We start from the raw sequence: 17,475 nt of genomic DNA, 5'->3' as shown, positions 1-17,475 counted from the left end.
ATACAAACTATTTAATTAGCTATACTAAGATTAATTATAGGGCGGAACTTAGTACGTATAGGGGTTTATCCTATAGGTAAAAGGGATGCAAGTGAAGGGATTAGTTAATAGCGACCCGCATATAGGTCCCGCTGTCGCTCGTACGACTAAGGTATTTATTTAAGTCTATATACTTATACTTAATTCTTTTTCTCTTTTCTTTTCCCCATTTGAAATCTTCTATTATAGATGGAATCTTAACTTTGCCTTCGACTCACCCATACTATGCCCTTGCAATTAAAGCTAAAATGTAAAAATAAGTAAAATTGGAAAGGGGTCCCTTCTTTTAATGTTTATTGGTCTAAAGGATAGCCGTTTAGATAGGGAATTTAACGATGTAGTAGATTGTATCGGGGTTTATCTAGTTGAAGGTCCTTTTTTATTTATAAAATTCGAAGTAGAAGAATATTTAGTTTCGTAAGGAGAATACCTATTTATAATTGCGGTATTTCTGGAAGTTAGTGTTTAATAAGGAAATTATAGGAATTGCGTTAATATATTTAATTTTAGGGTTGTATCTTTTTATGTAACGTTTTTTTACTTTTATTAAATTGAATTCCTTTAAATATTAAGAATAAATTGATTCGCTACTATATATATAGTAAATTAAATTGTTATAATCGGATGCTCGTAAGCTACCGGCAAATTTAGTAAGCTCTGTACTTATTTATGTATTATTAAATTTAATGTAATAGGCGTAATCATTTTTGTAATTCGTTGAGTAATTATTGTTGCGATTGTAATTGTAACTATAGTTGCAATTACGGCTACGATTATAGTTATAATTATAATTATAATTACGGTCGCGAATAATTCCGCCCCAATTATTATTATGGTTATAGTTGTTATTATAATTACGATTATTATTATAGTTATAATTATTATTACGATTATAATTGCGGTTACGATTACGGTCGTAGTTACGGCTATAGTAAGTAATATTATAGTTACTGGCGTATTTAGTATTATAGTTATTATAGTTATAATAGCCGTGGCCCTAGAAGTTTCTATCTTCGTAAATTTTCTAAATGTAAGGATATTTAATTCGTACGATGGCGAGTAGAGTAGCCTTAGTATATTCGATTTTAGAAAAATATAAATTTAAATCGCTATAGTTAAGTGGGGGGCGTAAAATGGTTTTAATACTAATACTTATATTATTTTAAATCGAAATTATAATATTGTACTAATTATTACCCTATTAGGATAGGATATTTATAGTGCGAATGTAATGAAATTATTTCATAATATAAAGAGAGATAGTATTTTCGTCAGTAGCGATATCTTTGAGTTAGAATTTACCTTCGTTAAATTTATACATAGTAGTAGCCGAATTGGGTCTAAAATATTAAATAAAGGCCGTAGTAAATTTAAAGACTAATCTATGTAGAATGTTACAAGTGGAGGGATTAAATTTATTATACTACTATATATTAGTGGCTTTAAAGAATAAGAATGGTTAGAGGCGAATTAATTAGGTTTTAAAGTCCGTGCGTATAGATTCGACCTTAAAGAGGGTGTTAAAGTATTTAACAAATATAATAATATTAGTATAAATAATATTAATACCATCTTCGATTATATTAATGTTGCTTAAGTTATTTCAAAAGGGGTTAAAGATTCCGATGTCCTCCTTCTTAAATATTTTAGTAGGATTATTAATAGGGGTATTTTTAACGTTTCCATTAAGAAGAGTAAACGGGGTGGGGGAAGGGGGAGGAGGACTTTTAAGAGGGTTATTAGGACCGCCCGGTCCGCCAGGGCTATTAAAGTTATTGGGGCTACTAAAATTATTAAGACTATTAAGATTATTAGGATTATAAAGCTTTATAGGGGGGGCATTGGAGAGAATAAAAGGAAAGTCGTTCGGAAGGCTGTATAAAAGGTTGCCGAATATATTAAAGGGAGGTTCGCTAGTTACGAGGGGGTAAAGGGAATTATTATAGGGAGCGTATTTATTGAAGTGTGTAATATTGAATTTACTATAACTGTTGGTATTGAAGCTATTGCTTTCTTCGCTACTGGTAGAAAGGTAAATAGAAGTAACGGTAGCTTTATTAACCTCTACGTAGGGAATTGTAATAGGATTATAATAGAATATCCTATAGGTATTTATTTTATAAATCTCCTTAAAATATTTTTAGTGTATATTTATTTAGTATTTTATTATATAATGAAGATTATTGTTGCGGTCCTTAAGGTTATTAATCCAATTTATAAAATTATTTATAGTAAGGTTTTCGTTAATAGTTTTAATAATACGAGGGTTATTATACGGGTGAATACGAAATTTATTGAGGGGATTACCGTTGTATTTAATATAGGAGGGATAGATATTGTTGTATTTAATATAATGGAAATTATAGTTAAATTATTATTTGAGGGGGGTAATAGGAGCCTTCGTTAAATCGATGTAATTATTTAATTCGTAATAGTCTTCGATGGTTAGTTAGCGATAATTAGTATGTGAAGGACTTTTTCTATTACTATAATAGACTACAATAATATTAGAATAATTTGATTAAGTATTAAAGAAATAGTTAAATATTACTTTGCCTTTACCTTTATCGTTATTAATTATAACGGAAATGGGTTCTACGAAATTTAATTGTTTTAAAATAACGAACGCGTCTATAATTTTACGATAATTATTGGAGATATTGTCTTTAAAGTAACCGACGTCGGTATTAAAGTCATCGATTTAAAGATTGTATTCTCTAATAGCTTTAATATTCTTCGTAAATTATTTATATATTTATTTTTTAAATTAATATATATTACTATTAAATACTCCTAACTCTTTTTTAATCAAAACGGCCTTAACGTTTATATACTTCTAAATCTTCTTATAAATGATACGCTTAGGTACGAAGTTATTATTACTTTCGTTAGAGCTATCATTCTCGTTGGAATTGTCGTTGCGGCTAAGAGTAATAGTATCGTAATTATCGCGAAAGGAAATGCGCTTTTAAAGAGAAGTTATAAGAGCGAATATTTTGGGAGGGTTAATCGATAATTTCCTCGAGGGGAAAAGCGTATTAGCGATTATTAAAAGGATATTACTAACGAAGCCGGGCTTGGACGCGTTATTAAATAATAGTACGTTATTAAATAATGACGTATTATTAATTTAAGAGGAGATTTCAGTAATATTACGAATTTAAGGAGCGTTGTGAAATTAAGGGAGTATATTAAATTAATTATTTGAGCGGTCGACGTTATAAGTAGTAGGAATAGATCCTTTGCGCGGCGAATACCGTACGACAATCTAATTCGAAAGGGGGTCGGCTATAATAATAAAAAATTAGATAGTCGAAAAAAGGTATTAGTGTAAGTTTATTTATCCGCGATTACGGTATAATAAGTAATAGGATTGAGGTAATAAAAGAGGGAAATGAATAGGAAATTATTTTTATTAATATTATTTTGCGATAAACGATTAATAAATATAGTAGGGAGAGAGAGAGATAATGGTTACCGATTTTATAATAAGCGAATTCGTTAGGGTTACCCTTCGTATTGAGGATTAAAAAAAGTTCGGATTGGAGTAGTACGAATATTCTAATATATTCGTTCGATGCGAGCTGATATGAATAAGAGGATATAATATAAAGAAGTGTGGAGAAAGGGAATAAATCTATAATATTATTTTACGATAATAATTATAGATTTACTAGGGGGAGGTGAGTATAATCGCGAGGTCGATATTGTTATAGTATAAAATTTTACGATTGGGGTAGTAAATTCGCGATAAATCAACGAATTTACCGAATTAATTAACGACCTAACTATTAAACTTAGGCGCGATTAAGGAATAGTTCTAGTTACTATTCGTATAATTGCAACTACTATTTAATAGGGTAATTTAGAAGCTTCTAAATATTATAATACTAATAATATATAATATTGTAGTATTAAAAGTAAAGAAGAAGATATTAGAGGAAGAAAAGCGTAGCCAAAGGCCGCGCCACGTAGGAATCCCTTTATAGGAATTCCTTTATCTTATCGCTAGCCTACTTTATAGAGAGCTACGTAACCGGTAGGCATATGCCTACTAGAGCTTCTAACAGAGATGGGTATAGCAATCGCTATACCTAATTTATTTAATTAATTAATTGAGCTAATTATATATGTGATGCCATGGTCCTGTATTATATAGTTTAAGAATTAATAACAGTCACGACGAACGTTTAATTACAGCTACCACTTAATACGAGGATAGAAGAAATAATACACTCAATACAACAATTTAACAGAGTGAAGCCATATTAGTATACATAAGGTAGTAAAGTAAAAGAAGGATGATGTTAAAGGACGGAGGAGGCTGTCCCAGCCAGCCGTCTGCACAGAAAGGATATACTGGACGAGAGTAGGGTACTAGCTACAGGGTAGCTAGAGCTCTAGGCAACGGCTAGGCATAGAAGCCTCCATAACAGCCCAACTAATCTAGGCTGTTATTACTAGTCTAAGCTATAATACAGGAAAGGTAGGGTAATCTGGAAATTACCCTATCACTCAAATAGGCTTACTTATTCTTGAAATTATATAAAAGAGTTATATAAATAAACTTAATCAATAATATTAAAAATACTATACTAAGTATTATAAGATTCAATTTAGTACTATAATTTTTCATAGTATAAATAAATGCTATAGAACTATCCCATATACAAAATATTGTATACTATAGAAATTCCCATACAAAACTATATTACTAGGTATCGCTATAATTTTTTATATTTACGTAACACTCTGGAATTTACCATATAAATGCTATTTTACATCAAAATAACGTGCTAAGGATTGAAATATTGGGGCCTCTATAAGGGTTGGGGCCTCTGTAGCCAAAGGCTGGGGCCGCCGGAGCAATTGCCGCAAGTTTCGTGGGTTGCGGCTCTGCGAAGGAAAGGCATGGGTTCTGATGTCTCAGATATGGTGCAGGGTCCCTATCAGAGTGTAGATCCTTCGAGGAAGACCGGCATCAGAAGTCGCATGTCGTCAACATTGGCGGAGGTGGCGATGTGAACAACGGATTAGCACCAACATTTAACACCAAAGACCTGGATCAACATGGGATCGCGGGTGTACAAGACGAGCTTTAACGGCTCAGATGCTTGGAGGGGATCCAGAAGGGATGAACAGCAACCTTTAAGTCTAAGTTTAAGGTTGATCCTATCACACGCTATGTCATAATGGACAGCACATCCCCCAATTATTGAGGATCTTCGGGAATTCCTTGTGGAAGATCCGCCCATCACCAAGGAGATAAGCTCCTGCATTCATCTTGCAACATCTCTTATTTCCGGCTCCAAGATAACCTTACCTTTGCCCCAACGTGGATCAACAAGAACAGGATGATGGAGCCCCCCGCGTTGAAAATGATCGGATGTGACGGGACGATCTGGTACAGACAGCTGCGGTACTCGCAGGTATCGTGAAAATTCTCACGGTGGAATTTCACCTACGAATCGGCTTTTCCCATGCGATTTTCGCGGTCCGTACCCAAAACCAATGAACCTCGCAAGGGATGCTACAAGGCAATGACATGGGATTTCCCGAAGGAATGCGGAGCTTGTGGCTGGCTGGAAAAAGGAGAGTGACTGATGAGTGAAAGCTACCGGATCCTGGCAAAACTCGATATCATGGGCTATGATCCACACTGGACATCAGGTCTCAGCTTTTACTGCACTACCATAGCTACAGTCTAGTCAAGTCCACTGCTTTCCTCTCTATCAGTCTAATAATTCTCATTTTGGGCACCATCATGTCCATCACGGTGTATAAGGTACCATACACGTGGTATCACATCACGCTTCGACATGTCGACATCATCGGAACGGGATCCTCTCTAGCAGAGTCAACAAACATTTCGCACACAGATCCCGGACCACAGGTGCTTTGAGTTACGTCAATGCATTATTATGCTTCCTTCCTCCTACGAAGACCAGCAAGCAAGTTGATGCATATGGTTCTACTAGGTACGATATATCCGTAAGTGATGTTGCCTTTCTCTTAGCACCGGTTCCCCCTTACTTCAGCATTTGGGCTAAAATGACCGCCTATTCAAAAGGGAACCGTCCATGCCCCTTTGTATTGCACAACATTACTCTTCACACTTGACCCAGACATTCAAAGAAATACAGTATTGCTCTAAAATCTGTCGGCAACAGTCTTGAGCTCAACGCTATACCCCAACTGTCCAACGATAGAACTCCAGGGTAAACCTGATCCAGTCTTCTACACCCCGGGCACCCACAGCCATGCTCCTGCTCCGCCATTGTATTAGGACAGCCAGTTAACCGATACATTCGCGCTAAGACTTGGCGACTGTTATTATGCAAAACACATGAAATTGAATCTGAAAATAACTGGGCGAGTTGACCAGAGGTCTCGAGCTACCTACCCAACTTTCCAGAGGTGTACTGTGCTCCGTTTCGAGTTTCCTGCTTCAACAACTTCAGGCGCTATATAAATGTAGCTCGCAAGTTAACTAGCGACATCTTGGAAGCTCTGTGGCAGCTCTCCTTACGTCACATGGTGCCGTTTCTTATGGCATTTCCAAGCTAGGATGACCTGCCGCCCCTTGGTTGTGGAAATGGTTGTCGTTTGGTATAGCCAAGTGTTTGGTAACATAGCTTCGACCGGCCGGCGTCTTAATAACAGTTCCTGAGTTCCTGTGACTGCGGCATCGTTGATGGGCTTTCTTGGTCTCTAGAGGATCAATGCCATGCAAAATTTTGAGCCGGTGATGACAGTCTTCCGTTTGCCAGGCGGCAGGCAGTGTAGTAGGGCTGCCGTGCCCTTGAGGTATTGTCATTCGAGTGCCCCACGTGGAGGCTCTGCCGTTGCTCGTCTCAGTGGGTCTACGGTTCTACCTTTGAGTGTTCAAGTTCTGTTGGGTCTGACTGTTGGGTCTGTCCCGTCTCGGAGTGTCTTGTTAGGAATGAGTTCCCCAGTTCCCACTCGTCCCGTGCCTGCTTCGGTTGTTGTGTCAACGGCAGGGACACCACTGGAGGTCCATTGAAGCAACTGGGAGCTGATAGCTAGGTGGATATCAAGGAACTCTCTCCCGGTACTCCAGAGCAGTAAGTGGATGCCCGTAGCTTCGAGAAGTTGCTGCTGAGATAGGACTGAATGGTGGCGTCGATGTAGGAGGAAGTGGAATGAAGTTTGAGAAGAGGTCACAGCTCTGGACTGCTCTAGACTGCCGGCCCGGAGATTCCCAGGGACCATTTGTGAGGGCCGCTGTCTCTAGGGGTTCTGGGGTCCAAGAAGTGCGGGGAACATTGTGAGGCTAAAGCGATCAACAACTTTAATTTGTGGATACCATTGAGGACAGACAGCCAATCAGATTCATGCATGTGCGACATTACGGACGGTCCGCGTCAAGGTAATTCCAAAATTTCCATTCACCTGCCTTAGCAGGGACCGTGCCAAATGCCTGCCGTTGTCCGCGCATTTTGTTAGCTGCGCTGAGGTATTGGTTCCCGTGCGTGACGTGCAATTTCTTTCCACCGACCAGACGCGCAACAACTGAGGTGTCTGGACAAGTCCTTCGGGTTCAATATTTCAAACCTCGAACCAACCTTTACCAATCCCTTTTTTTTCGGCAGCCCAGCCTCAGCATCCAGTCTCGCATTTTTCGACCTCACGGACAGACAAGCAACCATGCCGAGGCCTATCGAGGCGGACGTGCACAGCGCGTTCATGGAATTCCGCAACGCAGGTATTTTCACCCTCCCCATTACGCCATCCTTACCGCCATCCTTACCGCGATCCTTACCAATGGCGCGTTGTTACATCTTACATTTGGTACTATCGGTGACAGTACCATACAATGATGATCAAGGCTGACTCGTCTCTGGATGGCTCCACCAAGCAGACGAAAAGTGCATGTCAGTCCAGTGCCTCTTCTGCCACCAAGTCCGCGCGAAGAACACGACCAGGCAGAAGCAGCATCTCGCCCAATGCACTCAGTACCTCGCCCAGCACCCCGAGGCCGCTGCTGCCATCAAGTCTTCTCTTGAACAGCATGCGCAGGGTCATGATGGCTCCGCCCACGTCTCCCACGTCTCGGCCGGCCACGGCGGCGTCTCTCATGGTCCCGCCGGTCACGGTCACGGTCACGGTTCCGGCCAGGACAACGGCGGTAACAACGCCAACCTGAACGCCGGCAACCAGCTTCAGAACCAGCACTCGGCCGCCGCTAATGCCGGCGCGACCAGCGTCTATCCCGAGCCCACCTCCCTTGATCCGCACCAGCACACCAACCTGGGCTTCACCCCGAATGCGCGCATCAACGGCACCAGCACCCCCCATGGCACCGGCACTCCCATCCCTCAGCACATTCGTCCCATGTCCGGTGCATCGAGCGCTCCTCCCGCCAAGCGTCAGAAGACCAAGCAGACCAACCCCAACTTGCCCGAGATCCCTCTTGCTGAGGTCCATGCGGCCTTCGTCGAGTTCCAGGCCAAGGAGGGTGACAAGTGCTTGTCCGCTAAGTGCATCTACTGCAACCAAGTGCGTGCGAAGAACACGTCTCGCCAGCGCGAGCATCTGCTCCAGTGCCCTGGCTACCAGGCCACCATGAAGGATAGGATCCCGGCCAACAACCTTCTCCACCACTTCGACGATGACGATGTCGCCGCCTCGCTCGCTCTGCCCACTCCCACTCTCGAGCTCGACTTCCGCATGAGCATCCGGGTCAAGCCCAAGATCAACATTGGCAACGGCACCTACGGCCGTCAGAGTTGGATCTCTTGCATTGGTGGCCAATGGGCTGGTCGCTGGGGCAAGGGCAATGTCCTGGTACGTACTGCCATCCATTGACTGGGCCAGCTTGTCTATGACATACATATGCTAACATCCTTTGCTTTCACAGGCCAACGGTCAAGATACTCAGACCTCTTTTAAGGAAACAGAGACGAAGATCGATGCCCGTTACCTGATCCAGACCAACGACGACCACCCCGCCCTGATCATCTGCAAGGTTGAGGGCTGGTGGGTCGGCGAGAAGGAGATCATGGAGCGTCTCCAAGACCCGGTCGCCGCAGACAACGTTGCCGCTAACCGCTACAAGTTGCGCGTCACTATCAAGCTGGAGACCGGCGACGAGCGCTATGAGGAGCTCAACAGCGGTGTCTGGGTCGGCAGTGGTTGCCGCCGCGGCGCCGAGATCGTCTACGACGCCTACCGCGTCAACTGATTGGGACCGGGGAGGACGGAGGAGGACTGACGAGAGGAGTGCGTTGATGTAATGCCCCTACTGCGAAAAGTCATGATGGATCAACCGAGGCAGGCCACTCGGTTTGAACGACTTTGAGCGATCACCTTCTAATGCTTCTGTAAATGTTTATTACGGCGGTATGACGTCCCGAACAATGTTACCCACTGAGACTAGAGTTACGCTTGGTCATGTTTCTTTACGTGACTGACAAGCTGCTTGTCCAGTCAGTGACTGGCATGTCTCAGCATACAGATAGTCAAGCCATGCGTCTTGAATCACTCCTTTATGATGCCCCCTGATATTCATGCGTGTTTTCGTTCTTTGCTGTTCTTTCTATACTTGCCTCTTGCTGTTCTTCTCCTGTTCGCCATTTGTTCTTCCTTTTATCATGTACACCCCAGCGGTCTCTGACCATTCAAGGCCAGCCAGTTAGGCGGTAGATGATACTCATTTGCTCGCGAGACCGATGTAGTTGTCGGCCTTCTATCTCAGCACACTGCCCTTCTCTAGCTTGTGATGGCCAGCTGACGGTTAACTAATGTAACCCTTGATCCAATCAGTGGTACTGGGCTTGCTGTCGGTTCACTGCATATATTAACAGACAACCTTTGCCGCGCTTTTTACGCCTGTCACCGACTCGTTTCCGTGCCCTCGGGCCAGTACCCTCAGCACGTCAACCCGGCTCCAGGGACGGAGGACAACTGGGTTCTTGGTGACATAGTACCGTCAGCCTGGGAATGTCGTGCAGATGATGTTACCCTTCTGGTCAACTTTTCAGGCCAGATCAGTACCGGTTGTGGATACATTCGGCATATTTCAACACCATCGAGTCCGGCACCTGGATCATTGCTCGTTTCTTTTTCTAGTCGACCCAGCCATCGTCGGTATTGTCAGCTTTACGAAGCAACATCAGCCGCACCAGTTCTCATCGACTCCCAATCGCAGTCGTCCATCGCTTGTCCTGACTGCCACATTATTGCCTAACACATCCAACTCAACCACGATTGTTGGGGTCATCAGTCTCTGACGAGAGACATCTGGTTACCATATACGGCGGCAAGCTCAACATCTTCCCCAAGGAAGGGCTACGTTGAAGTCTCAATCATACCCTGCCTCGATCTCACCGAACCGTTGGGAGTGGTCGACCTCTTACCATTGTGATCGTCATCTTCGTTATGTTACGCACCATCGAATACCTTTACGTCACTGTCGCGTACCGAAATTTACACACTTTACTATCCAGGAGGCACAGATACAGTATTCGCCGAACATAGCCCTCCGCCGTTGGGGTCGTCAACTTCTGTCTGCTGGGCTACGGCGCCGTATCATGGGATCAGGTCACCGGAGACCAATTCCTTGATCTGCTTCTCGTATGGACAACGAGAGGAGATCTGACGAGTGACGGAAAGTCGCACGCAACCTGGTAGCCCTACGTTGATTGTTTATAAAGTGCACAATATCGAACCGTCGCCATGGATTGGAAACGCGCAGGTTCGCATATTGCGAGCCCTACAAAGTCCCGTCTTTCATACGTTAGTACCGCCATGCTGGCCGTCGCATTATCCGCTATTCTTTACGCTCTGCTCATTAGCAACTCCCTTGCTGAACTTGGACGGGGGAGCCTACGTCAACGACAAAGCCCAAAATGCGCCGCCAGTTCCTTTACGAATGTGGTCAACCTCCCTGGAGTCACCGTCACCATCGAGAAAGCCGTGTCGATCTCGGAACGTGGCTCTTATGCGGAATCAGGAAACCAGGGCTTCCCGCAAACGATTGACTTGCTGCCGGCACTATGTGCCGTGACAGTCAGAGTTACCAACACCTCCGATGTCCCCATAAAACCCCAGTCCAGCTACCGGATCGGCTTATTCCTCCCCACAACGACAAATTGGAACTCGACGATTCTCACCGTAGGCAGCGCCTCGTTTGCTGGTGGTATCAACTGGCCGGGAATGAGCGAAGGGACACACTACGGCTTCGCGACCATATCAACAGACAACGGCCATAATTCGGCGGGGAGTGATCTTTCCTGGGCAACACCAGCGCGGCTCTACGACTGGGGCTACCGAGCGCTACACGGCTCAGTCCTAGTCGGCAAGCTGCTCGTCGCCCATTACTACAGCAACTCACCAACCTACTCCTACTACGCAGGATGCTCGACCGGAGGCCGCCAAGGATTGAGAGAAATCCAGTACGATACCAACAGCTTCGACGGCGCTCTCATCGGAGCCCCAGCCTGGGACACCATGCACCTCATGCCGTGGATCTCCAAGATCGCCGCCCAACAACTCAACACCACCGCAAACGGCAGACTACGGGCTACGCAGCTTTCTATCCTCGCCACCGAAGTCCTGCGTCAGTGCGATGCCCAAGACGGTGTCAAGGACAACATCATCAGCCAACCCGACCAATGTCGTTTCGACATCTCCAAGATCATCTGCTCCGACCCGTCCCGCTGCCTCACCCGCGCGCAAGCCGACACCGCCGGCAAGATCTATGGCGAATACATCATCAACAGCGGAAATGGTCGAAACCGGACAGTCTACAACGGCTTCACCCTCAGCTCCGAAGACCAATGGTCCGTCTACTTCGGTTCCGACGCCGCCCTCTCCGACTTCGACTTCAGCTACGAGCGCTACTGGCTCTACAACCTCACTTCCACCCAACCCCCCTACACCTGGCAACAATACTCGGACCAAGTCGTGCTAGACTCGGAACGAATAAACGCCGGTCAAGCAACCGCCAACCAGTTCGACGCCCTCTCCTCTTACCGAAATCGCGGTGGGAAAATCATCATGTACCACGGCCTCGCCGACGGACTCATCTCTCCCAAGACTTCACTAGCCTACTACAACGCCACCATTTCTTCTATGAACACTTCAGAAGCACGAGAAATCCGCTCCTGGTTCCGCTACTTCCAAGTCCCCGGCATGCAACACTGCTACTTCAGCAACCGATTCAACGCGCCCTGGGACTTTGGCGCCCCGGGGCAGGCCTCGCAGCTGCGTATGTTGCCGGCGTTGGGGACAAACCTAAAAGCGTTTGGCGATGGGTGGTCGGTCCCCGGGCATCTGGGTGATGAGAGGTATGATATGCTGGCGGCGTTGGTGAAGTGGGTGGAGGAGGGCAGGGAGGTCGAGCAGGTGGTTGCTACGGCGTTTAAGGAGGATTTGAGTGAAGGGGTTTATAGGACGAGGCCGGTTTGTGCGTGGCCTGGACGGGCGGTTTGGGATGGGAGGGGGGATGTGGATGTGGCGGGGAGTTGGAGGTGTGTTTGAGGTGAGTTTGGGCGGTCTCGTCATATCGGGTGTCGGGGAAGTCAGTTCTGGGAGCTGTGGAAGAAGGGGATCTGTGTTGGTGGTTGAGCTTCTTTGTTGTATATGGCTTTCGGTATTGTGGTTTAATTTCGATCCCATCTCTCTGATTTGAGTCTTTGCCACCGGCATTTACTACCGCGTGCACCACCCTTTCTAATACGTGCACCAGCAGCAGAGTCGATATAAACTGTCAAGTGGGCAGTATTCTAGAGCTCCGTAGATGCCTCCTATTCTGGTATGTATCCATAATCAGTGTGCTTCCCTTATGATCTTACCGATACCATGAATGCCGCTGACCGCCATAACAGTCTTTAGATCAGTGACCACCGGTGAATAGCCTAGTGTTGTATGTTCCATTTTGTCTCGCATCATTCGGATGAAGGGGTCGTGAGTGAAGGAACTACCGCGTAAATACGGCCCAGTGCAGGTGGATAAGCACCATCCGTCATATAGGAACGCGTCGATACATCTGTGCAGTGAAGGCACGGGCTTGCTCCTCTAAGGGAGTGATAATATTTCCTAGGTGTAGTTGTAGTGGAGGGTACGAGATGGTGCATGGAATAGGGTAAACAGTTCCAAGCCTAAAGTCGAGGCTACCTAGAGTTTATTAGTTGTGCTAGGCATGAGTAATAGACTTTCTCATTGACCCGATGCCAATGAGTACACCTCTATAGAGAGATTACGAACAATTATATAATATTAAACAAACAAAAACACCAAGTGGCTATCACATCAAGAAATGGTCCATACCACTGGTCCTCCCCTCTCAGCCACTACCGTTGGCTTCCACGTACGAGCCCAACTAACCAAGGCACGGGAAGGTTTTGGCCAGCAGAACGGCACGAATGATATCCCTCTGGACCAAGCTGCCTAGAAAGTAAGGAATCTCGAGCGTGTCGTGCCCACCGCTGGAGGTAAGGGGTCCACGGATCCCAACATCACCGGAACCTCCCCGCGCTGCAATACTCAAAGAAACACCTGTCGCCGAACCGGTCGATCCCTCGTCGGATAATCCCTCGTAGAGCGCCGGGGAAATGGACGCCTTCTTGCCATTCGGTGAGCATCCCCAAGATCATCGACCTGCTTGGTGGGTTGCGTTCTTTGCAACTTAACCGAACCGCAGGAAGTGCAGCGAGAGGCCGATCCATCTACCCGGCGCAATGACATGCCTCGAATGTCTTGCCAATAGACCTGGTCCGGCACGCAGACGAATCATGTATGGAATCCTCCACGCAGGCGGCTAGGAAGAAGGCCTGAGAAAGAGGAGAAGGCTTAACAGGAAGGGGTGGGAGGACAGAAGGAGAAAATTGAGAAGCTGATGCTGGGCGTGGACTTGGAAAGAAAGAAATGTATGAAAGGTTGGATGCGAGGTCGTAGCTGATAAAGTCTATGAGAGACTCAATATACCGTGTTTGTGCAATGAATGTGCTGTGGGAATTTATCAATTTAGTGTTTCTTTGTAAAAATACGTCGTGAAGATGATTTTGCTAAGACTAGAAGTGTCAGTGACAGCCGTCACTGGATAAAAGGGTGGCAATTAGTACCTACGGTACGGTAAAGAGCCTAGTATTCTTATTGTCCTATTCTAGGAAGGCGCCCTAAGTGAAGGAACTACCGAGTGAATTTGACTCAGTTAATTGGCACCTTCCGTCGGATAGGAAGGCGTTGATGGGGAAGGTTCGGCTTGCTCCTGTGCTGGATTTTTTTTTTTTTTTTAAATGTCTCAAGCCATCGCCTTCCCTCCCGCTGCGGTCAAGGTTACCTGTCTTTTGACAGTTGAGTCCTAGAGGTACGCGATGGAGAATACTACCTCTACTAACCAATATCACCTAGCTACCAAAACTTCAGCCGCGCTACAGGGCGTGTTTGGTTCAACCAATAAAATTTCAATCTGTTTTTAATAGTGGTAGAGGAGGGTACAAAGCGCCATCTGCAGGAACCGATAGGGATTTTGTACTATTTATCTTTCTTTTATTTTTATTTTTTATTAAATGGTGGCGCCTATATATGCTTAGTAGCGCTGGTAAGCGAAGTTATATGTTGGGGTGTAGATCATTATTGAGATCCTTTATAAAATGCCTTGTCTTTCATACTATGAGACTATAATTACCGTAACGAGTTCAATTTTAAAGATATTCACAAATAGAAATATCCTTCTAGTAGTTAGGAAGCCGTTCTATAAGATTATATAATGTTTACGTAATTCCTATATTGGGTAGTAGCGGTTATTGATTGTGAAGGTTTAAAGGGTAAAAGGGGGGATATAAATAATAATTTACTATAATAATAGTTAGAATTGAATAAATTATAATAATAGTATTTTTGAATGTATAAAAGCTATTATTAATAATAATAATAATAGCGAGTCGATATAAATCGAAGATTTCTAGTCAATTGAATGCCTAATCGAATACTCAATCGAATAGAATAGAATTAAATTAGTTAAATATAAATATAAGTATTAATTCTATAATTTTATTAATTAAAATCCTTTATTTTTAATACATTCATCTCCTCCTTCTATTATTTATTACCTACTATTTGTTTATAAATTGCTAGCTTCGTTAATAACGACGTCAATAACGAAGTATTTAGTTTGAATAAGTTCGTTTATAACGGCCGCTGTAATTATATCACAGGGCTAGCCTGTAATGTGGTTGCACTGCACTAACTGCATATGTGCTATACCAAAGCTGGTACTATGGCCCAGAGCCATGCACTCACGCACTAGTCACATGCTCTAATTACGTATAGCCTCACGTACGCGCGTACGGTCTAGCCTGCTAGGCTCTCGCCTATATAACCAATCCTCTACGCACACTTCTCTTTCTCTTCTTCGTATAATAACGTATATTTTACCCTACCCCCAACATTATCCTTTCGGTCCGTAATAATTTATTATATTTAACTTTTGCATTGTACGCATTTATTTAAGGGAAGAAAGATTGTAATAAATCTTTAATCGTTACGACGTCATTAATTTAATATTACCGATTCGAATTAATTAAAGTTTAATATTAGAGCGATTAAGACCCCACGTCGCAATCCTCGGCCTCGAGCTAAGTAACTATTAAATTAAATATTATTATTATATAATTTATACTTTTTTAATTTTTTTCCCTTCTATTTGCCCAACGTATTAATTTAGCGATTAATATCTAATATTATTTTGTACGCTCCCCCGGTAATTAATATTTTTTTTTGCTATTATTATAGTTAGCGCCTTCGTTAATTTAGACCCGGCTAATTAGGAATATTATTTTAATATTACTTAAGCCTTCGAATCTTTTAATAATTAAACGTTTTAGGTCGATATTATTACCGAATATATATTTAACTTTATTTAATTTCCCGTTTTTTAAATGATTTTTAAGGCCTTCGACCGCCTCTTCTACAATAATATTATTATAGCTTATATTTAAGTATAAGAGGTATAAGAGAAGTTCGAAACTTCCGAAATTAAATTTACTATTACGTTATACAATATTAAGCGTTACAATAGTAACATCGCTACGATTTAGATTTTAGCCCTCCTTTATACGTAGGAGGTAATTAAGAATTACGATAAGGTTATTAACGACCTTTATAATAATTACACTAATAAATTTATAATTATTTACAATATTTATTTTAGCGCCGTTAGCGCCCTTAATAACGATATTATTGCTTTGAGATAAGAGTTCGCCGATTTTTGCGCGAATTTTAAAAAGATATATAAGAAGTAATACGATAAGTATTTAAAGTACGTTAACGATTTTTATTAATATTTTATCGCCGCTTTTAAGGCTGAGCCCGTTTTCGAACCCGCTATCCCGCCCCCCGAGGATTTTAGTGACGATAAGGACTTTGAGATAATGATTTCTAACGACGATAGTGGTTATAGGTCGGTGTTGTATATTATTATATTTCCCGCTTTCGATAGTAAAGGTATTTCTATCGAGTGTATTACTAAGTATTACGCTTGGCGCCTCCGTATTTAGTTAGTTTGGGTTAATGAGTTAAAGATTTTTATTAACGAACGTACTAACTTTTTATTAATTATCCGCTTTATTAAGGGCCTTCTTTTTAAAGCTATTGAGATTGAGTTTAATAAGGTCCTTACCGGCGAACCCGCTAAATAGAATATAGTCTTCGAATTATTCGAAGAGTTCGATAAAAAGTATAATAATATTAATATTATTATACACTTTCGCTACGAATTGGAAGAATTGAAGATAAATAAAAGAATAAAGTAGTAAAATTGCGAAGAAAAGTTTACCTTCCTTATTAATTGTTGCGGTTTCGATAATAGTATAAAGGTTTATTACCTTTATTAGAAGATTAGCGACTGTATTTATATTACTTTCATTTATTAAAGCGATTAGTCCATTAATAATAAGTATGAGGAGTAGTTTATTAAGGTTTATAGTTTAATTAAGAATTTGCAGGATAAAGATTAGTATAAGAAGAACTTTAATCCTTTCTATAAAATCAATATTATTATTACTATTAATATTAGCACTTTTATTCCCGAAGCTAATATTAATTAGGACGGTAATATTATAGACTTTAACGCTATATCCGCTTCCGATTTTTAATTCTCTTATATAATTAATAATAAGGTTTTTAAATTTCGTATAAAGAATAGGATATATATTCATTACGCTAAGAAAGGTTATTTTTCGGCCGAATACTATTTTCGTATTAATCTTAAGAAAGAAGATAGTTTTCTAATTATAATAAGAATAAGAATAAGAATAAAAATAGTAGTAATAATAATAATAATAGTAGTAGTAACGGCGGTTAGTAATTTGCCTAGGGTTAATATAGCTACAGTTAGTAGCATCCTTATAACGGCGGCAGTTATTAAGTTAATACTATAAGTACCGCTTCCTCTATAGGTATACTGATAGG

At 42.4% G+C, this 17,475-nt stretch overlaps 2 protein-coding genes across 2 annotated transcripts; both read left to right on the top strand.

Annotated features, from left to right (window-relative positions):
- The first annotated feature begins 7,484 nt into the window (after positions 1-7,484).
- B0H65DRAFT_48561 (uncharacterized protein) lies at positions 7,485-9,629 on the top strand. Its single transcript, XM_062827683.1, has 3 exons — positions 7,485-7,765; positions 7,919-8,847; positions 8,921-9,629. Exons 1-3 carry the CDS (start codon positions 7,708-7,710, stop codon positions 9,242-9,244), a joined length of 1,311 nt encoding a protein of 436 aa, XP_062686837.1. The 5' UTR covers positions 7,485-7,707; the 3' UTR covers positions 9,245-9,629.
- Positions 9,630-10,809: 1,180 nt separating this feature from the next.
- On the top strand, positions 10,810-12,543 carry B0H65DRAFT_505365 (Tannase/feruloyl esterase; the record flags this gene model as incomplete). The annotated part of the gene is made up of 1 exon (XM_062827986.1): positions 10,810-12,543. The coding sequence occupies one exon, from the start codon at positions 10,810-10,812 to the stop codon at positions 12,541-12,543; it is 1,734 nt and encodes a 577-aa protein (XP_062686836.1).
- Between the last annotated feature and the right edge of the window lie 4,932 nt (positions 12,544-17,475).

This window comes from Neurospora tetraspora (genome assembly GCF_033439725.1).
Source record: "Neurospora tetraspora strain CBS 560.94 chromosome Unknown B0H65scaffold_1, whole genome shotgun sequence".
NCBI lineage: Eukaryota > Fungi > Ascomycota > Sordariomycetes > Sordariales > Sordariaceae > Neurospora > Neurospora tetraspora.
This window is presented reverse-complemented; position numbering and strand designations above follow the sequence as displayed.